The sequence below is a fragment of the Liolophura sinensis genome, chromosome 8, assembly GCF_032854445.1.
Source record: "Liolophura sinensis isolate JHLJ2023 chromosome 8, CUHK_Ljap_v2, whole genome shotgun sequence".
In the NCBI taxonomy this organism is placed as follows: domain Eukaryota; kingdom Metazoa; phylum Mollusca; class Polyplacophora; order Chitonida; family Chitonidae; genus Liolophura; species Liolophura sinensis.
In genome coordinates, this window is record NC_088302.1 from 4,103,076 (window position 1) to 4,127,160 (window position 24,085).

General features: G+C 41.1%; 1 protein-coding gene across 2 annotated transcripts; it reads right to left on the minus strand.

Annotated features, from left to right (window-relative positions):
* Positions 1–2,434: 2,434 nt before the first annotated feature.
* Positions 2,435–22,481, minus strand: LOC135473030 (omega-amidase NIT2-like). 2 transcript variants are annotated; one of them, XM_064752806.1, is made up of 10 exons: positions 22,261–22,481; positions 17,203–17,252; positions 16,455–16,573; positions 15,783–15,903; positions 14,458–14,546; positions 12,658–12,751; positions 10,801–10,875; positions 8,807–8,984; positions 6,954–7,009; positions 2,435–4,411 (listed from the first exon to the last, which is right to left on the minus strand). In XM_064752806.1, exons 2-10 carry the CDS (start codon positions 17,210–17,212, stop codon positions 4,314–4,316), a joined length of 840 nt encoding a protein of 279 aa, XP_064608876.1. In that variant the 5' UTR covers positions 17,213–17,252; positions 22,261–22,481; the 3' UTR covers positions 2,435–4,313. The 2 variants fall into 2 exon arrangements, with proteins under 2 accessions (XP_064608876.1, XP_064608875.1); XM_064752805.1 differs by having other exon boundaries at positions 22,074–22,481.
* Between the last annotated feature and the right edge of the window lie 1,604 nt (positions 22,482–24,085).

Consider the following 24,085-nt stretch of genomic DNA (forward strand, 5'->3'; position numbering starts at 1 on the left):
CATGCATTGTTATACAAAACAGAAAACGGCATTGGTTACTTCGGTCTACCTCACCCGGCCTTATATGACTGATAAATTGTCAAGTGTGACGTTAAACCCCAAGCATGCATATATACATACATACACAAATTTTGCATAAATTTCAGAAATTAAAACAAACCAATCCCCCATGGACCCCACCCCCACTGGCCTCCACCCCGACCCAACTGGCCCCCTTGCGTGGCATGCATTGTTATACAAAACAGAAAACGGCATTGGTTACTTCGGTCTACCTCACCCGGCCTTATATATAATGTTCTCAGCACTGAAAGATGGTTCAAAGTGTGTAACCAGTCGTAAACAGATACATGTCATTGTGCGTGCTTACCTAGAGAAAACATAAGATTGCTGTTATACGGACCAGCACAATTACTCGTTGTCATAATTATGTTCCATTCTTATTTAACCATAACAGAAAATTACTATCGATCCCCAGATGCATGGTTACGCCGAACTGAGCGAAATGAAGAGAGCCTTTGGCACGCCAATATGCCGAAGTCAGGCGTTATAACGTGTTCTCGTCACATTCACCCATTCAACCCCCTCATCATCCTGCACAGTGTTTGTGGATGTGAAATCGGATTCCTGCGGGTGAACCACTGAGTCTTATAAGCATGTGCTGTTACCGCAGATTTGTGAGTTTACTTGGATCTATTTATTGTAACATATCCTAGTGAAAGACAAGCATTCTAAAATGTATAGAGTGTGTGTGTCGGATTACTGTGGTGAAACGGATAATCTTGCGCTGGTAACTCAGATGAAAGAGCGTACTTGGATCCAGTTAAGCTACATACCTCACTGGAAGACAATCGTATGCAGGAGCTTTTTTAATTATGAACACATGACGTGACACGATTTGATGAAAACACAGGTATACCAATAGCTCTCTACATATGCGTGATACAATTTGGTGAAAACACAAGTGTACCACTAGCTCTCCACAGATACACGCCACGATTAGATGAAAACACAGGTGTACCGGTACCGCTAGCTCTTCACACATACATGCCATGATTCGGCGAAAACACAGGCGTACCACTAGCTCTCCACAGATACACGCCATGATTAGATGAAAACACAGGTGTATACCGGTACCACTAGCTCTCCACAGATACATGCCACGACTCTGTGAAAACACAGGTGTACCACTAGCTCTCCACAGATACGCGCCACGATTAGATGAAAATACAGGTGCACCGGTACCACTAGCTCTTCACACATACATGCCATGATTCGGCGAAAACACAGGTGTATACCGGTACCACTATCTATCCACATATACGTGCCACGATTCGGTGAAAACACAGGTGTGCCACTAGCTCTCCACATATACATGCCAGGTGGTACACCTAATGACTCCTCATTGTCATATGACTAAAAAATTGTCAAGTACATGTACGACGTAAATTCCCAAGCGTACAAACTTTCTTATATACTATACAAAATTAATTAAGTGGGTTCCCCCGGGCTGTGCCCGGTTTCCTCCCACCATAATGCTGGCCGCCGTCATATAAGTGAAATATTCTTGAGTACACTAATCGAATAAATAAAATAAATATACATAATTACAATAAATCACTCAGATATACCTATATATTATCGCTTCACTTTTAACACTCAGAATTTTGTGAAAATGTGGACATTTATAACAATAATCGTGAGAATGAATAATATCACATGGCTTAGATGAGCTCTGATCAATATCGGAAGGTCACACAGAAATGAACACTGATAATACAGTACTGTAGATATAGGCTATGCAGTTCCAACTTACATTACCCGACAGGAAAAACCGTAAGAATGTGGCTCTTTATTACCGTCATATCCATTGAGGAAGACTTTTATGGGTTAGTTCTAAAGACATAGCAAAAGTTTACTATTAATCAAGTCACGTTTACTAGTATTCCAGTTCTATTTGTCATGGTTGTTGTTTATCCAAACCCCCAGACATCAAAGTCAAACGTTCCTGCTTGCTTTTGGGATCCAGCAAACAGATTTGAAACTTTACCAGCGTGTAACTAAATAACACTGAAACGTGAAAGATTGCCGTCATTTTTCTCGACAGTTTCACATCGATCTTTTCAGTTCAGGATTCTGCCAATTTGCACAAATTGCTGTACACGGTTGATGTTAAATTTTTTTATGACTAAAAACTTCTGTTCGTTATAATTAAAAGTAGACAGTCAAATTCAGTTTCTGCGGATGGTCGTGGGTTTCCTTCAGGCTCAGCCCAATTTCCTCTCAACATAATCCCAGCCGACGTCGTATAAGTGAAATACTCTTCAATGCGGCGTAAAACACCAATCAACTAAATAAATAAATAAATCATAATAATAACCCAATTTCATTCACTACCAATAAATACAACACAGCACAAATATACTTTCGTACCCTTTAATAACATTTTATTGTAATTTACGACATCTAACGACTGTTAACCCTCGATCTGCATCGCTTGCGAAAGCTACGAGTCAGCTTGCCTGCCTGTCTAGCTCAGGAAGGCCTCCCATGCCAGTATCACACCTGTGACTGACACTCCCGTCCCTCGCCCATCAGTTTGTATACGATGTTTTAAAGTGGTACATGTAGTTCTTGACTTAATGGGGCAGGTGTAGTATATTCGGTGTTGACGACCGCCTCTCAACATCTCTGTTATTAGAGTTAGCTACGGAAATGCCCATCAAAGAAATAGTTACCAGAAACCTACGCGGGCCGCGGACACTGAGAGCGAGATGGCCGTCACATTTTCTCACAAAACTCCAAGCGCAAAACGTGCAGTTACATATCTATGGGCATGGATCATCGTAGAAAGTGTTTGGGGTTCACATTTTCATGGTCCAGAAGTTGTTTCTCTGAAAGTGAAAAAAGTGATTGACTTCGAACAATGTTGGAAAGCAGAAAGCTTTAGACTTAAACCCGGCTTCTGTCGCGCAGGATTAGTTTTGTAGGCCTGTATTGTCCAGCAATTATCTATAAACTCTAGAATCTCAACACGTGTCGAACCTGTATACATAGGTGATACGAAAATCCCAATGAAAATACAAAATAACAGGGGGTTTTTTCATTTCCAGGATGGCGCCAAACGGCAACTAGGTCGATGATCCTTCTAAACACATGGCACATGGCAAAGACCGTCAAACCGGAAGCACAACCACCTTTCCGGACCCTCCTGAGAACTATTTACTACTTAACACTTTAGAATAAAACAATGTTGAACTTTTTTCGATTTTCTTTCGTGGGAGGAAGCACAATCGAGTGTTAAGGTTGCGGTATTATACACAGCTTTGTCGCCTTGAACTTGCCACTAACGCCAGATCTCAAAAATGGGGGACCGAATTTTTTTTTCTACAGTGAGTACAAAATTCCTGTACATGGGTCTAATGATATTCCTGAGGAAGTGCAAAGAGGGATATATTAGGACGTTTTAGTCACGATGAACGATTCACTGCAGCGTCAGCACGGTGTCACAGTGAGCAGAGCACATACGCCACAGATGTAACCTAACAAATGACAAATGCGCGAAATAGGCAAAGAAACTGTAAATTTCAATTGTACAGCGTCTGTAACGCCTGGCTTTCGTGACCCTGCATAGGGGAAACGTAGACAAAAATCGCGCGTGTTTCAATCACGAAGTTTCAAGATCGCGAACGGCTGATTCTCTATTGCAAAGGCAGCTTTCATACCGTTTCCCATTAAATTTAACGATTGTAATTTTGACGACAAGTTCGCGATTTGTCTCCATTAGATGAAATCACATTTCAAATATAAGCGTCATGTCCGACATTCGTATACCATTCACAGTCCGTGAAGGGCGTTCCAAGTCGATAATCGCAAGATCCATTTCCAAAACAACGTTTAACACTAGCTCCCAAAGACAAAGGTATGTAAGAAATTATACAAATAGGAAATAAAGCCGGTAACACACAAGAGAGAAGCGGTCATCAGTTTTCAATGATGCCGGGCAGACAGCTGATATTATAGGCATGAATTCCATATCAAAGTTCAAATTCGTAGTCCATGAATGACAGCGTCCAAAACGCTGTCCTGTCACGGAGTGGTACAATGATCTACCTTAAAACCGCAAGACAAGACATCACTACGCCTTTAGATGTGTTGGTTCACATATTTCGTACAAAATGTACTTGAGTGCATTACAGCCTCAACCGTTGCCAGGAGGAAAAATCGGTTGTGTATGAACATGAACAAAGTTAGACAACAGAATGTAATGATAGCTGGGTGTGGGTGTAACCCTCCTAACGGCGAGCCCCGGACCGTCACTGCTTAGGCGATATATCGTCTGTTCTATATACGTCATTCCTCTTGTGGGCATATAGCGGCATCTGTCGGCGGACTGTCTCCAAAACCTTCATATCTGTGTTTAAGAGAAGAAACAGTATAGTTTAATTCACATACTAGTGTTCATTGGGGTTCCAAGCTTCAAGATGAAAGCCTACTATTTTTGCTTGGGCGTTTAAAAAAATTCTTTTTGTCGTTTCTGAGAAAACTGCAAATCCCAGATGTTGGAAATTTTGTTTTGCAGTTTGATCTTGTCAGTCGCTTAGTTTGGCGGCCATATTGGATTCGAGCAAACATTTAAACATCTTCTCCATAACTATTGGACGGTCCTTAAAAAATTTGATCTGCATTTAAGGCGATGCTAGTTACATAAAGTTTGAAGAAGACGTTAAAAATCAGTTAAAACTTTAGGAACTTGCTATTGGTTTAATATATGACGTCGTAAAAAGTTTTGAATTTTGTAACTTTGATATATCCAGTGTAGTTAGTTCATTCCGAATCTGCTTTTGTGATTTCCTACTTGTTTCTTGTTTACTTTGGGAACGCTTTTAGATATAGTCAAAAAGTAATTTTAAGGGTTTTAAGGTTACGTAATTTCAATGACGCGGACAAAAAATATGAGAGCTAGAAATCCGGCTCAGCATTTGGCCCAAAATATGCTCTTTTCGTGAGGAGTTGGGCCATTTTAAGATGACATCTGTAGTTTTCTCGTTACAAGTGAATAAATGGCATCACCCTATGTCAGAAATTGTAACTTAAGCTATTCCATTTAACCTAGCATTTCAGTGTAAATAGACAGTTGTATGCTCTTTAACTCCCATGATAACTGTGCTTGACTTTCATACCAAACGAGCTGTGTACTAAAATCGCTGTGCTTTTGATCGACTGTTACAACATTGTCATGCCACAAACTGCTCTATACTGAAGCAGGAGGTGACAAACATTCGTGAACACTGCTTTGAAGCCGTAAAACTGCAGGCATATCTGGTTTATTATTCGCCAAACAAAAAATTAAGATTGCAAATGCATATTCAGAACAATTTTTAAAATGGCGGATATAAATTCACAAGGGCTTGTTCTATCCCTGGCCAATGTCTTTCGTAAAGTGACGGAGACGAATCCCTTCTTGACCTTTATCGATACTTAAGTTGGACTAAACCTTTCAGTAGATTCCATACTGCTGGGCCATCAACCACGCAGGCAAAGTGGGACAATGCAGACGAACAAAAACCCACTACGTAATCGGGCAGGAGATACATATCACTGACCAAGAATATTTTACATTTCGATCTCACATTTTGAAGAAATCTTTTGTAAAAATTGTTGTTGCATGTCGGATGAACAATGTGTCAAACAAATTAAATGGTCTTGTCAGTTTATATGATTAGTATAACTAACACGGTGTTAAAAACACTTACACAGAAGCAACTCTGGCCTACTATAAGCCAACAAAAACCCGATAGACAAGTAATGGAATGTAACAAAGAGGGAGAATCTAATTTCCCCCAAACTAAGCATATGTACCAAATCTGGACTTTCCACATCATCCGGCGTGGCTTCAGTTCGATCATGTAGTCTGACGTGGCATTTCCCAGTCAGTCATCACGTGGACCATAAATGTACTCGAAACGACCCTAGGTTGAATAGGAATATACTATACACCTAACTGAACATATGTACAAAATTTGAATTTCCTACCTTAAGCAGTATGACTTTTATTTCCAGCACAGTACTGTTTTAGAGTTGCCTACTATGGAAAAACTATAAATGTAGCATCTCTCCCAGTTCACTTAAGAATCTAGCTCATCTTGAACTGAACAAATATGAAACGTTTAATTCTGTTTAGCATCTGTTTCGAATACGTCATCCAAAATTAACACTGACCTAAATTTTTTGGAGTTGGTTCTGGAGACACCAGAGATTTAACTGAAATGACCCTTGTTAAAATAACACGGATAGCCGGCCAGCGTTACGGCATAAAATTCTTCGGTATATTGTGCAAATGTGATATAAATGAAACCTCATTGTTCTACTCTTAAATGAAGCATTTAATTTCTGACCTGGTACTCATCCAATGAGTTAGCTGAGTAATACGAATAACTAAGTTCGTTCATTTCAAAGTTCTTTCAGTATTGCTCTTGTTGACAGTTATATTGGGCATGGGGATACATTTTCCAGTCCAAGCTGAACTGACCTTGCGCTGAATGACTAATTCATACTTTACGCGTTCACCTCCAAAACGCCATCGACAAGGTGGCAATCAACAACTAAGCACTACAGAACACGGGCCGGAATGGCTTAGGGAGGAATAGGTCCCCCCCCCCCCCCCCCCACACACACACACACACCCACCGCATCTCTCGCTTCTTGGTCTGTAAATATGTTGAAGTGTTCCCACAATGGCGGAACATGTGTGCAGTTCTCCTCGTCTTGCCGTTGCCTCTCTACTCCCACTGATGTATGTTCGTCGGTAACAAGGCAGCGTCTTAATGTAGCAGAACGACACTCATTGTTGTCAGCACGAAGAGACAACGCCGCTAACTAGCTAATTGTTTCGTTATTTAACCATGAAGTCGATGAGCAACAACTGTAAGATAGGTAATCCTGTTTGAACTTACCTATGTCTGCCATGATTATTTCTTCGTCAAATTCGGCTTGAGCCAGTATTTCTCCCCTTAATAAATAACAAAGCATCAATCATATGAAACAAAATCACTAGTTTTTGACACTACATGATTAACACAACAAAACTAAATAAAGCAGAGAGTATACATATAGGGAAGAGTCAAGAAGCCAAAGCTGCTAATCGCGGTCATCAGGAAGGCCAAAAACTGGCTGATTATGGGCGTCAGGAATGTAGGAGTCACAAGGCCAAAACCTGCTTATCGCAGTCATCAGGAAGGGAGGAATCAAAAGGCCAAAAGCTACGGATCCTGGACATCAGGAAGGGAGGGGTCAAAGATCAAAACCTGCTGATCACAGACGTTAGGAAGGAAAGAGTCATTAGGCCAAAACCTGCTAATCGTGCACATCAGGAAGGGAGGAGTCAAAAGGCCAAACCTGTTGATCACTGGCATCACGGAGGGATGGTGAGGTCAAAAGGACAAAAGCTGCTGGTCATAGGTTTCGGGGTGTGAGCATTTAAAAGACCAATACCTGATGATCACGGGCGTCAGGTGTGGTTTTCAAGATGTCAGTAATATTCTTCTTCCACAGTCACCATATTAACATCTGCAACTGTTTCGATACAACTCGAAACAACTGTACCATCAAAGGGCTATAGGATGAAAAAGTACACATCCCACCGTGCCATTATGTTAATTGTTAACTTTGATAAAACCTACTGTCCATGGTGTCACCATATTTATTGTTAACTTTGATAAAACCTACGGTCCATGGTGTCACCATATTTATTGTTAACTTTGATAAAACCTACGGTCCATGGTGTCACCATATTTATTGTTAACTTTGATAAAACTTAAAAGTCCATGGAATTATCACGTTTATTGTTAACTTTGATAAAAACTTGTACTGCATGGAGTCATCTTGTTTATGGCAGACTTCGAAGAAAAAGAATGGGCCCTTAGTGATACACAGGAGGTTGGGACACATTAAGTATGGAAGCTTACATATTGACAGCGATATATTGAATCACGCTACGAGATTTAGTTGAGATTCAGTCGAGATCAGGACAACAACGTAACACTGGCGAGATTTCATTGACACACTAACGATATTTAGTCGCGCCCTTGTTTAAGTGCCTAATGAATATCGTGTCCTCTTGGAATCTTGCCATGGATCGGGAGTTCTTTTTCTATTTCTCTACCAAATCTCGTTCGAATCTTAAATCTTTCTTAAATCTTGACCAAGTCTCATGTCGTTCGGTCCCTTCACTGAGCACTTGCACTTGCCTCTAATCTATCTTCCAGTCATTCTGACGAGACTGACGATAGAGTGACTTTGAACGCTATTCAGTCGGGATTTTCGTTCTGGAACGCGCATTGTCGAAAGAAATGACGTCCGAATTTTGTCAGAATGCCCCAACGTTTTCCGAATCTCATATTGTCGTCCTCTTCCCAAGTTCAAATATAAGCTTCAGTTACAAGGGGAATTACATCAATTATTTCGAAGAAACCACAATATTGTGTCGAGAACCTAGGTAACATTCTGACGAGATCAGGTCAAGAATCAATGCACTGTGCGATATTTTGTCCAGATTCGGACGAGGTGATTTCAACAAGGACACAAAATACCGACAGCAACGCGAGACGATATCTGACTCCGAAGGAGATATATTGAAGAGTGTAAGGCTTCACAATACATACATCTGTACCATAGCTTGTCCACGACAACCACATGGAAAACGTAACATATCTCAAGACTCAACTTGAAAGTAAGCAAAGCTATACAAAACAATTTGGAACCATATTACTTTCGTAGAAAATGAAAGCCTCTCAAGTGAAGACCTCACCATGGATTGACTATCATACTGTGACCCCACGTCACATAGGGGGATTTCAGATCACGTGCTGGTGAAGCAGCCGCAATGTACATTTGTTGATCGACAGCTCGCGTGCGAAGGATGGCCTCCCAGTGCGCAGGTCCGGTCACATTGTTGAACGCGCCCGCCATAAATACCAGTTTACATCCTATCAAATGTAAACAAATATAAAGGTGTGTTAGGACCTATCATTCATAAAGCAAAGTAGCCATACAGAATCCATTCGAGTGTCAATCAAACCAAGTTTATGAACATAAAACCGAAAATAAAACCGATGATTTCTTGTCTGCTCGAAAAACTGCTTTTTGTGGTCTTGTGAGAAAATTGTGTAACACAGCTCTTAAAAGAGAAGAAAACACAAAAATGACGCCAAAATCAGATGAAAGAGCGTCAAAACTTGCTTGCAAATATGCTCTAATATTTTTTATTATATTTTGTATTTGGTACTTATCGTCGTTGCATAATAATGTTCTAAATCAGGATGTGATGCATGTCTAATAAATTTATTTGAATGTAAATTTGTTGTTTATATCCAAACAGTCTCTCAGCAACCTTCGGATGGTCGTGGGTTTTCCCCGGGCTCTGCCCGGTTTCCCCCCACCATAATGCTGGCCGCCGTCGTATAAGTGAAATATTCTTCACAATCAAATAAATAACTAAATAAATATATCCAAACATATTCATCTAATCTGAATTATGATAATATTTATGAATATATTAAAAATATAAATATGATCAAAATCCAGGTTGAACACATTTGTTAGCTGAAAAGTCCAAATTCCAGTACAGATATATCTATTAAACACGTGTTACATCCTTATTTATAACATTATTACCCTAAGACTATATATACTAAAAGAAGGCTCCAAATACCCACCATACAAAAATTATTTTCAAGTGTATTATTCTCTTTAAAGAAAAATCGAAAAAAATATTGAAGACTACATTTACGACTAACTTTTCGCATTCTTTCATCTGAATTTAATTTTTAGGTTTTCTCCATCTTTAAATTTTCTTCACCAAATCGCTTGGAATGCCTGCCGGAGTATAAAATTTTACCCACATGTGACCCATTTAGCCGCTATATTGGAGAAATATGGAAATCTAAATGAATATTAATGAAGACACAACTCCACATCAACCAATTAAAATCTCTACTCGTTTGTCAAGGTATTTTGCCTGTACGAAGATTACACGGATTAAGTCACTTTTCATTCTTGTCTGGGATCTTTTCGACGGATCATACATACAATCGCTTGATTCGAATTGTCTGTCGTGGAGAGTATGAAACACATTTTTTTTCTAAAGCAGATACTAAAAGCCACATGTAGAGACCAGAGAAAAGCGATCTCGGACAGAACAATCTACTCTGGAACAGCAGTGTACTCTACCGCCTTCAACAACGGTGATCTCTGAACATATAGAGACAGGAGATCTCTCAATAACAATGTTCCTCTCTCTTCATAGAAAACTGTTATCTCTAAAATAACAATGTACGGCTCACTACGTAGGAATAACAATGTACCTCTCTCTTGGCAGAAAATAGTTATCTCCAGAATAACAATGTACCTCTCTCTTGGCAGAAAATAGTTATCTCTAGAATAACAATGTACCTCTCTCTTGGCAGAAAATAGTTATCTCTAGAATAACAATGTATCTCTCTCTTGGCAGAAAATAGTTATCCCCAGAATAACAATGTATCTCTCTCTTGGCAGAAAATAGTTATCTCTAGAATAACAATGTACCTCTCTCTTGGCAGAAAATAGTTATCTCTAGAATAACAATGTACCTCTCTCTTGGCAGAAAATAGTTATCTCTAGAATAACAATGTACCTCTCTCTTGGCAGAAAATAGTTATCTCTAGAATAACAATGTACTTCACAGAAAACAGTTACCTTTGGAATAACAATGTACTTCTCTTTTCACAGAGAATATACATTTTTTACATTTATACAACTGTATACCTTTTTGTCCATAAAGAAGAGTCATCTCCGGAAAACGTATATCATAGCAGATGCTCAAACCCACTCGACAGATCGCTGAAAAACAAAAAGAACAGTGAAAACATGCTCTAGCTCTGTCTTAATAGCTGAATTCATCTATCAGATGTAGCATTTAAGACCAGGGGAAACTCACCACATATGGCCGTTTAACTGACAGCCCTTCCGCAGGGAAAAGCGAGATCTGGATTTGAACCTGGGACCTTATTGGTCAGAAGCTACAAGACGTTCGAAAAAAACAGCGGACAGCGGATCTCGTAACGGAACACACATTTTCCGGATAAAACAACACACACGTTACATCACATTAATATTGAATTGCTGATTCTCAGTGTGAATAATTGGGCTGAATAATAAAGGCAAAACATTCAACCTAGCATGACGATTGGATGAAGTGGAATGGAGGTATGCCCTCCGTTGCCCCCCCCCCCCCCCCCCCCAAAAAAAAACAAAAACAAAAAGAAAGAGAAGAACTGATTGTTTTCGTGATCATTTATAACTGGAAGAGGGCGCCAGACCAGATTTATATACGCACCGATAAAGTATCCCAAAGTATGAAGTATATAAAAGGCGTACCATTTTTTGTGATGTTGCAAAACTGAGTTGCGATTTGTCTTATCAACAAGTCGAGCTAAAACAGGAGACATGTGCGGACACTAAGCTGGGAACAAAGGCTTATCAAAGTCTTAGATCTTGTTGCCTACATTCCCATACTTCAAATACATGAGAATACCTCCTCCTTTTCTTAGCATACAAAGAACAAAAATCGCTTTTGGCACATTGTCCATAGAATTTGCATGTGAAATTATGCAATAACTAGAACTGCGAAGCAGTTTTGGTCAGGGTCCCCGTCGTTTGTTGTTGTAATTAGTATTCTACGCCATCAAATAGAAGACAGCATACCTATGCGTAGTCGCACAAATGTTTCGGGAAATCATGGACAGTGCAGCAGGGGGCATTAAGTCTAATACCATAAACCTAGTGCAGCTGCCATCTGACTCCATGCTAAAGCCATAGGCTTTTGGCGTGACATAAAAAAAATCGGGCTCTTTAGTGCACAACTCGAGGTATAGGGGAATAATACTGCAAACTTTCAAGTTAATCGGTCAAGAGGTCTAGGCTGTAGGTGATACACAAAATTGAATAATAATAATAATAATAATAATTCGAAGCAAAACAATAAGTGTCTAATAAAAATTCAGGCCATGAAAAAGATGTGTCACAGGGTTGCACACCTTGACAACGCTCTACTCATCAAAGACGTGATCTTACACCACTGTATACGCCTTGGCCATGCTCTACACAGCAAGGACGTGATCTTGCACCACTATATACACACTGACCATACTTTACACATAAAAGACGTGACCTTACACCATTGTATACACCTTGACCATGCTCTACACATGAAAGACGTGACCTTACACCACTGTATACGCCTTGACCATGCTCTACACAGCAAGGACGTGATTTTACACCACTGTATACACCTTGACCAAGTTCTATACATGAAAGATGTGATCTTACACCACTGCACACACCTTGGCCATGCTCTACACATAAAAGACGTGACTTTACACCACTGTATACACTCTGACCATGCTCTACACATAAAAGACGTGACCTTACACCACTGTATGGTTCAGAACCGCTTGTTGACCGCTGTTTTCATGTTGTGATATCGTAAACAATCATATAAACCGGCACAACTGCTGTCATCCAACCTGCTGCAGGTGGGCTAGATAAACTATAAAATATTAATTGTTAGATGAAAGGAAATAATAAAAAAAACATATGGCGTGGGTAAACCTTTTTACTCACGTGTATCGAACGTAGTCAATCTGTAACCTCGGGCGAATGTTTCTGATTCTACGATACGCAGATTTGGTGGCAAATCTACATCAAACGCGTGCAACTGCGAAATGACAAATATCAAGCTTAAAGCCACAGACAAAGTATGCAGCTACTACTTCATTTGAATTTAGATTTGAGATGTGTTTCAAACTCGCAGGTCAGCTCAGTAAATTGCAAGATATAGTACACACAACGGTGTTATATGGACAGGGGACACTGCGATTAGATTCACCTCGATATACTAGCCGGGAGACACCGGGATCAAACCCGGGTCGGGTCATACCAAAGACTTCAAAAATGATACGTGCTGCTGCCTCTTCGACATGATACTTCAGTCGAGACAGCACTTTGTTGGCATGGACTGGCCCTGCCTCAAGAAAACACAGTACACACCCCTGGTCGTGGTTTGACTGAAAAATTGTTAAGTATAACGTTAAACCCCACGCATACATACATATGTACCTCGAACGTAGGCTTGTTAAGGCTTAGCCTTCCCACTGATGTCCTCGCGCGGGCTTAGCGTTCCCACCGATGTCCTCCCGCGGGTTTAGCGTTCCCACTGATGTCTTCGCGCTGTCTTAGCGTTCCCACTGATGTCCTCGCGCGGGCTTACCCTTCCCACTGATGTCCTCGCGCGGGCTAAGCCTTCCCACTGATGTCCTCGCGCGGGCTTAGCCTTCCCACTGATGTCCTCGCCCAAAATTACCCTTCCCACTGATATCTTCTCGCGGAACCATTCATGAGCATTCGACAATAAAATTGTTTCACGCGTTGGTTAGAATCATGTCCATGCTTCAAAACCAAAAAGAAAAACAAAAGGAAAATGCATGTGTCCAAAGTATTATTAAAAATAGAGGTTGAGACAATGGTTTTTTGACATCACTTCATGCATCATCACCATGACTCAGTGACATCGGCGTTTTTCAAAGTTTCCATACAAATCTGACTAGTGGTGGCAGTGGCGCGGTAACGGGTATTCCTGAGAAACAATACCAAACTGGTGGGGATGAAGAAGGGATGAATGTGTAGGCATAGTCATTTGAAACACACGTGAATTTTGCTAAGTAAAGGGGTAGAGATTTTGACCATTCACAAACCCATCCACTAAATCAAAACCATGGCAGCTAGATACCCTGACCTCAATCCTATCAGCTATATATAGTTAAAAATGGAGGTCTACCATGCAATTTGTAGATTCAGTGGCTCTTATTCTTCATGTGGGATCAAAAATACTTCAGTTATATGTGTGTATGTATGGAATGAGTGAGTGCTTGGGGTTTAACGTCGTACTCAACAATGTTTCAGTCATATGACGACGAGTGTATGTATGGATGTATGCCTTGGAATAACCTTCTGATCTGCCATTGCTGAGTATTAAGCGGCGCAACAAGTGCTATTTTAAAAGTCTTTGGAACTGACCGCTTATTGCCACGGAAGCCCAGTGAACAATGGAAGAAAGTTGTCTCAAGGGTCCTGTTGGGTTTGAACCACTACCTCGTGAGTCTGAGCGATTTAAGAGCAATCATTTAATGCGCGTGGCCACCACCTGTAATCTGCCATAAGAGTTTATCTATAGAATCCAGAAACCAAAAGCACCCCAGTATGTCTTTCAAGACCGGTGGTGCGTTATTGTGGACATCTTTCACTGATTACATTCGAAATTAGGCGAACGTCACAACAGTACTGCCCAAAATACAAAGGGTGATTTTTTCCATTTATACCAGACACATGATTTGTCAGTCTGTCAGTCCTCGTCGTTTTCCTCACCTTCCGATAACTAGCGATAAGCTCTCCTTCGGGATCAATCACGTTACAGGTGTTGTACCGTTTCTCTCCTTCCTGTTCAACAATCGTCCCTGAAATCAAATATACTTATTAATACCCCCAATAAAGCACATAAACGTGGTCAAGTGGAAAATATTGGAGGACGGGAAAACAAGCATTTCCAGATATAATCTGTACATTCTTTGTTTATTAATCGAGTAATTGGATCTGATTTACTTGGGCAGTAGTTTCGAGAAATCCCAATGTTTTCATATCATACAATCTACAGTCAAATGGAACATATTCCCGCGGCATCGACAAATTTCAGCTTCGTCTCCAGTTACGTCCCTTTGAGCTGGATTACCGAAAGCCATCTCAGTAACCTGGTAGAGGGAAGCAGACGGTAATGAAGAGCATCACCTAATGACAAACTCATTCTCACTGAAAATGTCACCTCCTTCCATAAAAATCCTTCTATACAGACCGGAATGCACTTGCCTAAAGAATTCCACGAAAATAAATTTCTTCCCTCAGGCAAATTAAAGTCGCCGAGTGGTTGCCAAGCAACCTCATGCCCAATGACTTGAAAAGGAATACGCTGAGAGGAAGTCTTAAGGAGACGCAGAGCACGACCCTGCCATGCGATTGCGTAAATTTCTCTGACAATTATTTTCTGTCTGGCAGTCGCTGGCGGGTAATCTCAACAGAGGATTGGTGTTGTACGCTGGCTTCACTCCCATAATAAAGTCTCGTTAGCAGCTGGTAGCCATGCCCAAAGAGAGTGTTCACGTCTTACTACAACGCTGACAACTCAATTTCTATGTTGCGCTGATTTTAAACACAACAGTTTGGTAGGGCCTAAGTGTGTAGAGAAAGAAGACCTTTTTGGCTAAAAGGTGTCTATTTATTTCATTATATTTATTCATTAAGGCATAATTGTATTATTTGGCGATTTTTCGAAAAATCTGCTCTTAACGAGACCAATATAGATATTTATCATATGATATGATAGGCAGGTATCAATTTTTTTCGCACTGAAGCATCACTTCAATACAACGTAACGTGTTTTTTTTAACAATTTATTATTTCACCTCTTCTCTTCACAATAAAATTTAAAACCAGATCATTTGAATCAATTATACTCTTTCACCACCAGTGCACAAACACTGGTTTGTCCATGATTTCCCAAAATTTGGGGACAAATGGCTTCCAATAGCAGCTGGGTTCAGTAGTTTGTAAAAGGCAAATTTCCCAGTACAAATTAAGGCCAACACAATGGACGGTAGAGAAATTGAATTATCGTCGAAGGCATGATGGTGGATGCTCACCTCCGATGAGATAGATACGAGATTTGCGGGCTGCCTCTCGGAGAGCTTGGATCGTCTCTCCCATCAACGGTTCGGCAGCCTTCTTCATCAAGCCTGGGGAACATGGCGTTACAAACAGCTCCTGAGCGGAAACATAATACATCAGGGCCTTAACCCAATTCCAAAACAACCAATTTTGTCTTCATTCGAAACATGAAATTTGATTATAAAACTTACTTCCTGAGGGCGAGAAACTAAGAAATGTGCCCAAATCGTAATTTCTAGTACCAAAAACAAAGCAGTGTGACGAAGATTTATACTGTGACTTAAAGCAGAAATGCATGGTAAATCCAGCCATGTTTGTACAGGAAATGGCAATATTGCTTCCTAAGATCGCATCTGAAGCATCATGACATTCGAGGACAGTTAATACTATATCGTTCTTCAGAAGAGATGTATGCATGACAAGATCGGTATTATACCACTGGATCAGCATTGATAAAAGACGGCTGCATTATTTGATACAGAGCATGCAGATGTAGGCGACAGCTTTGGACTGCCGACAAAATCTGCATGTGTTTTTGCACGGTCTGTTTTTACATGACGCCAACACACTGCTGAAAAAGATGCCTGTGTATCCAGATGAGGTTTGTACTTTGTGCTAAAGGTACGAAAATATGAGGACGTTCTCACCGGAAGTGCCACCATGTTGGCGCCCTTAGCGGCCGCCTCTCCTACAAGTCTCGTGGCATGCGAGATGTTCTCTGATTTGGAAAGAACAACCGACATTTGTACCAAAGCCAGACGAAACTCTGAAAAAAAGTGAGTTATTGTTAAAGTTATTGTTCATCTAATATGGCCTATGATAAAAAAAAACACACCAAAATTATAAATTGATTAAATAAAGTTATTTACGAAAGTCTAGACAATTCATTCTGATCTATCCTTGTTATTTATTAATGTATTTATTTATTTGATGTTTGCCTAACGCCATATTCAAGAATTTTCACTTATACGACGGCAGTTAGCGGAGTGTGTGGGTGGGGGAAACCAGAATGCCCGGTTTAAACCATCGACCTATGGCAAACGAGTGGTTAACGTTGCCACGTGTAATTTACAGGTGTACACACCACATTGAAAGAAAACAAGTGGTCTTCAACGACCGTTAACAATTTACACAGAAAACGTCGTCTAACGCTTATTGTCACCAAGTTCCCACAACCCGCGAGACAGAGGGGTTGGGAGAGACTTTAATCCTTACATTGTGCTTTCCAATAGTATATGCCCAGCCATTGACGTGAATAAGGACTAAATATACACTTGTCACAAGTCACGTCTTACATCATAGATGTATCACCCGAAGGCACACTCACTTGTTCCTTCAGCATGTGCGAGTACAATATGGAAACCCCTTAATATATTATACCCTACTTGTACTTACTTGATCCCATTTTGGTAGAATCAGTCTATCAGCCTTTGTTCTGTAGCTTCCTTTTAAAACAAACAAACATAATGGGGTTAAAAATGCAGCTACAGGAAGAACATCCAAAGAGTCCCAAGGCGATATAAAACTCAACTATCTCACCACCTTCAGGTTACAAAACAATGTGGATATCATCTAACCTGATGTTTCCAGTCAACACAGACGTCCTATTTCCCCACAATGTGGATATTACCTAACCTGATGTAGGTCATTCAACACAGACGTCCTATTTCCCCACAATGTGGATATCACCTAACCTGATGTTTCCAGTCAACACAGACGTCCTATTTCCCAACAATGTGGATATCACCTAACCTGATATAGGCCAGTCAACACAGACATCTTAATTCCTCACAGTGTGGATATCATCTAACCTGATATAGGTCAGTCAACACAGACGTCCTATTTCCCAACAATGTGGATATCACCTAACCTGATATAGGTCAGTCAACACAGACGTCCTATTTCCCCACAATGTGGATATCACCTAACCTGATATAGGCCAGTCAACACAGACGTCCTAATTCCTCACAATGTGGATATCACCTAACCTAATATAGGTCAGTCAACACAGACGTCCTATTTCCCCACAATGTGGATATCACCTAACCTGATATAGGTCAGTCAACACAAACGTCCTATTTCCCAACAATGTGGATATCACCTAACCTGATACAGGCCAGTCAACATAGACATCCTAATTCCTCACAATGTGGATATCACCTAACCTGATATAGGTCAGTCAACACAGACTTCCTATTTCCCAACAATGTGGATATCACCTAACCTGATATAGGTCTGTCAACACAGACTTCTTAATTCCTCACAATGTGGATATCACCTAACCTGATATAGGTCAGTCAACACAGACGTCCTATTTCCCCACAATGTGGATATCACCTAACCTGATATAGGTCAGTCAACACAGACGTCCTATTTCCCAACAATGTGGATATCATCTAACCTGATATAGGCCAGTCAACACAGACTTCCTATTTCCCAACAATGTGGATATCACCTAACCTGATATAGGCCAGTCAACACAGACGTCCTATTTCCCCCAAAATGTGGATATCACCTAACCTGATATAGGCCAGTCAACACAGACGTCCTATTTCCTCACAATGTGGATATCACCTAACCCTGATGTAGGCCAGTCAACATAGACGTCCTAATTCCTCACAATGTGGATATCACCTAACCTGATGTAGGCCAGTCAACACAGACTTCCTATTTCCCCACAATGTGGATATCACCTAACCTGATATAGGTCAGTCAACACAGACTTCCTATTTCCTCACAATGTGAATATCACCTAACCTGATACAGGCCAGTCAACACAGACGTCCTATTTCCCCACAATGTGGATATCACCTGACCTGATATAGGTCATTCAACACAGACTTCCTATTTCCCCACAATGTGGATATCACCTAACCTGATACAGGCCAGTCAACACAGACGTCCTATTTCCCCACAATGTGGATATCACCTAACCTGATGTAGGCCAGTCAACACAGACGTCCTAATTCCTCACAATGTGGATATCACCTAACCTGATATAGGCCAGTCAACACAGACGTCCTATTTCCCAACAATGTGGATATCACCTAACCTGATATAGGCCAGTCAACACAGACGTCCTATTTCCCCACAATGTGGATATCATCTAACCTGATATAGGTCAGTCAACACAGACGTCCTATTTCCCAACAATGTGGATATCACCTAACCTGATACAGGCCAGTCAACACAGACGTCCTATTTCCCCACAATGTGGATATCACCTAACCTGATGTAGGCCAGTCAACACAGACGTCCTAATTCCTCACAATGTGGATATCACCTAACCTGATATAGGTCTGTCAACACAGACGTCCTATTTCCCAACAATGTGGATATCACCTAACCTGATATAGGTCAGTCAACACAGACGTCCTATTTCCCAACAATGTGGATATCACCTAACCTGATGTAGGCCAGTCAACATAGACATCCTAATTCCTCACAATGTGGATATCACCTAACCTGATATAGGTCAGTCAACACAGACTTCCTATTTCCTCACAATGTGGATATAACCTAGCCTAATATAGGTCAGTCAACACAGACTTCCTATTTCCCCACAGTGTGGATATCACCTAACCTGATATAGGCCAGTCAACACAGACTTCCTAATTCCTCACAATGTGGATATCACCTAACCTGATATAGGTCAGTCAACACAGACTTCCTATTTCCTCACAATGTGGATATAACCTAGCCTAATATAGGTCAGTCAACACAGACTTCCTATTTCCCCACAGTGTGGATATCACCTAACCTGATATAGGTCAGTCAACACAGACTTCCTATTTCCTCACAATGTGGATATAACCTAGGCTAATATAGGTCAGTCAACACAGACGTCCTATTTCCCAACAATGTGGATATCACCTAACCTGATATAGGCCAGTCAACACAGACTTCCTATTTCCCAACAATGTGGATATTACCTAACCTGATGTAGGCCAGTCAACACAGACGTCCTATTTCCCCCAAAATGTGGATATCATCTAACCTGATATAGGCCAGTCAACACAGACTTCCTATTTCCCCACAATGTGGATATCATCTAACCTGATATAGGCCAGTCAACACAGACGTCCTAATTTCCCACAATGTGGATATCACCTAACCTGATGTAGGTCGGTCAATTTCGGGGAAACGCACTATTTCTTCGAGGCATCGCTTGTACCGCGCAGTTTCTGAACGATTTTCTTAAATCATTTTTAAATCTTGCAGGAAGGCTATATGGAAATATCGGCCTTTTTGAATATTTTAACAGAAGCTCATTAAATATTCAAAATGCCCAAAAGCTATTTGATTCTCTTTGATAAAAACATTCCCACAACGTTTGTAGGATAACTGTAGGATAAACCTTTTAAGGATAACTCCTTAATACTCCTGGAAACAGACTTTAAAAATTGTTTTCTGCAGGAAAAGTGACGGTAAAATCTTCGTAGGCATTTAAACATTACAGTTAACGTATCATTGCTTTCTCTTCTTGTCTTGTTTCGAGCACTGTCCTGGTAAGTGTTGGTCGTACTCTTGACTTTGAATGTTGATGTTAACATGTTTAAACAAACGCAAACATTCAGTGTAACTTAAGTTAAAGTGGATGCCTGCGATAATGCCATTACGTAAGTACCTCTACTAATGTTGTGTGAAGTCCGTTTGTGTACGTAATACTTCTGAGAATACCGGTCCGATAATATACAGGTCCGATAGAATACCGGTCCGATAATATACAGGTCCGATAGAATACTGGTCCGATAATATACAGGTCCGATAGAATACCGGTCCGATAATATACAGGTCCGATAGAATACCGGTCCGATAATATACAGGTCCGATAGAATACCGGTCCGATAATATACAGGTCCGATAGAATACCGGTCCGATAGAAATTCACATATTTCTACCGGTTCGTCAGCTATCTTTCAGTGATGTTACACTGATTTACTGGAAGAACTGAATAAATATTATTTACAATGTCTGGATAATTTTCATACACAAATATATTGAACTACTGTCTTAAAGCACAAAATAGCTGTGTGGTCATGCTATGACGCGATGAAAGTCACATAGACTGAACCACAAGACGGCTGTGTGAACACTGGTTACAGCATTAGGAAATGGGCCATGCAGAGACCGAACCACAAGATGGCCCTGTGAACATTGGTTGTAGCATTAGGAAAAGATTGAACCACAAGATGGACAAATGGCTGTGTGAACAATTGATGGTTCTCTTAATACACAAATACTGAACCACAAGACGGCTGTGTGAACAAATGATGGTTCTCTGAGTACACAAAGGCTCAACCACAAGACGGCTGTGTGAACAAATGATGGTTCTCTACAATACACAAAGACTGAACCACAAGATGGGTAACTGAAACACTGTAGCATGTTAAATGAAACACTGTAGTGACCAATAAAGCTCTCTAATATACCAATAAAAAAACTCGAATTGATTTTATTTATTTACCTGATTGGTGTTTTACGCCGTCCTCAAGAATATTTCACTTATACGATGGCGGCCAGCATTATGGTGGGTGGAAACCGGGCACAGCCTGGGAGAAACCCACGACCATCCGCAGGTTGCTGGCAGACCTTCCCACGTGCGGCCAGAGAGGAAGCCAGCATGAGCTGGACTTGAACTCACAGCGACCGCATTGGTGAGAGGCTCCTCGGTCATTACGCTGCGCTAGCGCGCTAACCAACTGAGCCACGGAGGCCCCCAACTCGAATTGATGGCCTGAACAGAGAATGAAGAGCTCAGTAAAGCACTTGGCATCTCAATCTTGAATCGAGTCGTACGTAAGTCTCTAGCGTCGGTCATTTTGGCACTCTCTCGCTTGGGGCACAACACAAGAGCAATAGGCCAAATCCTTGTCAGACCGGTGTCAGTACAGTGTGACTGGGTGAGGGGCAGCCTGCTGTCTTTGGTATGGCGTTACAGTGGGGCAGCACTAGCGTCTGATTCTCTGAGATCGCTTGAAACCCAAGCCTGTTTTCCAGCTGCACGTTAACTTTACCTTAGCTTTAACCCTGGATGCCTGGCCGGTTGTGGGAGGTAGCATAGCGTAGCATAGATCTGGACTGCGAGCATAAGAAGCGCTACCATGACAGCACAGAACTTTAGAACCCCGTAGCAGATGTTTGCTAGTAGCCTTTGTTTTAAATTTGTTTCGTCTTTCACCGCAAGTTGTGCAGTAAGATTACCGTATTACCTATTTCCTTCTTGGTGAGAATATATAAAAATGATTAAAAGCTAAGTGTCTTACCTGTGGAGAGATAAAAGGGAGCTCTGTATATGTAGATTTGTCACTTGCGTTCCTGATTTTACATGCTAGCAGTCCAAGATTCTGTGATGACTTTACGCACTCTCATCTATATACGCACGTCAAAGTCCAAATCTATCACGCAAATACAGTTAACACATCGCAAAATTGTTTCAAAAGGCCTATTTACCGTAATACAACATTGCCCCAAGATTTCTGTATGATAAATCACCTCGTCTTCATGCTGCAGCGAAGATCTATCAATGCTACGTCTGCGCGAATCGTCGGTCTAGTCACAAGGCTCTATATAAAGGACAAAATCAATTACACTCGTGTGTTAGTTAACCCAGCTTCTAACAGTTGAGGAAAGCCTCCGTTTGCGCAACCTAGCTTAACATTGCACAGGCTGGTTCTTTTCATATACCCTGGTGTACGAATTCGGGGCAACTAAACAACACCGCTGAGAGCAGGCCTTCACGGGCCTATGTTCCAGAAAGCACCAGTAGGCTAAAAAGATTGTAACTATATCCTCCATGCATACTCACACGTGTTAACAAAATACGTTGCCATGGTAGTTACATACAACTAAGATTTCCTACCGGCACACGACCCAGTACAAAAAGCTAGACAAACCGAAGAAACTGAGATTTGTTTGCTTTTTATAAAGTATATCAATAAAGCCAATTGAATAATTTAAAAATACACCCAAAAGTTGGGTGTCAAATGCAAATATTTCACGAGGCCAGTTTAAGCATATATCTTTCGTGTGTGTGGTTGCATCAGATTTACATTTGCCTTCTTGCTTTACGTTAGAATTTAAAGTGAGATTTAAACGCACATCTTTGAATTCAAGTCCAATGTTTTGCTGAGACAACCTATCAACATTTTCCACACCCACTGTCATCAATTAAACATCATAATCAGCATTATTATTTCATTATATAAACATTTGAATGATTTATTTACATATTTATTTGATTGGTGTTTTACGCCGTACTAAGAATATTTCACTTATACGACGGCGGCCAGCATTATGGTGGGTGAAACCGGGCAGAGCCCGAGGGAAACCCACGGCCATCCGCAGGTTGCGGGCAAGCCTTCCCACGTACGGCCGGAGAGGAAGCCCTCATGAGCTGGACTTGAACTCACAGCGACCGCAAACATTTGAATGAACCAGTGATACGAATGTGTTTTCACCTAATCGTGGGAAGCATACGTGGAGAGCTAGCGGTATACACCTGTGTGTTCACCAAATCGTGGGACGTATTGTGGAGAGCTAGTAGTTCCGTTTCCGTTTGCACCTAGTCGCAGCAAGCATATGTAGAGAGGTAGTGGTATACCTGTATTTTCACCGAATCGTGGCAGGCATGTGGGGAGAGCTAGTGGTACACCTGTGTTTTCACCGAATCATGCAACTTATGTATAGAGAGCAAGTGATGTACCTGTGATTTCACCTAATGGAGGCATGTGTGTGTGGAAAGTTAGTAGTACACCTGTGATTTCACCTAATGGAGGCATGTGTGTGTGGAGAGTTAGTAGTACACCTGTGATTTCACCCAATGGAGGCATGTATGTGTGGAGAGTTAGTAGTACACCTGTGATTTCACCCAATGGAGGCATGTATGTGTGGAGAGTTAGTAGTACACCTGTGATTTCACCTAATGGAGGCATGTGTGTGTGGAAAGTTAGTAGTACACCTGTGATTTCACCTAATGGAGGCATGTGTGTGTGGAGAGTTAGTAGTACACCTGTGATTTCACCTAATGGAGGCATGTATGTGTGGAGAGTTAGTAGTACACCAGTGATTTCACCTAATGGAGGCATGTATGTGTGGAGAGTTAGTAGTACACCTGTGATTTCACCTAATGGAAGCATGTATGTGTGGAGAGTTAGTAGTACACCTGTGATTTCACCTAATGGAGGCATGTATGTGTGGAGAGTTAGCAGTACACCTGTGATTTCACCTAATGGAGGCATGTGTGTGTGGAGAGTTAGTAGTACACCTGTGATTTCAC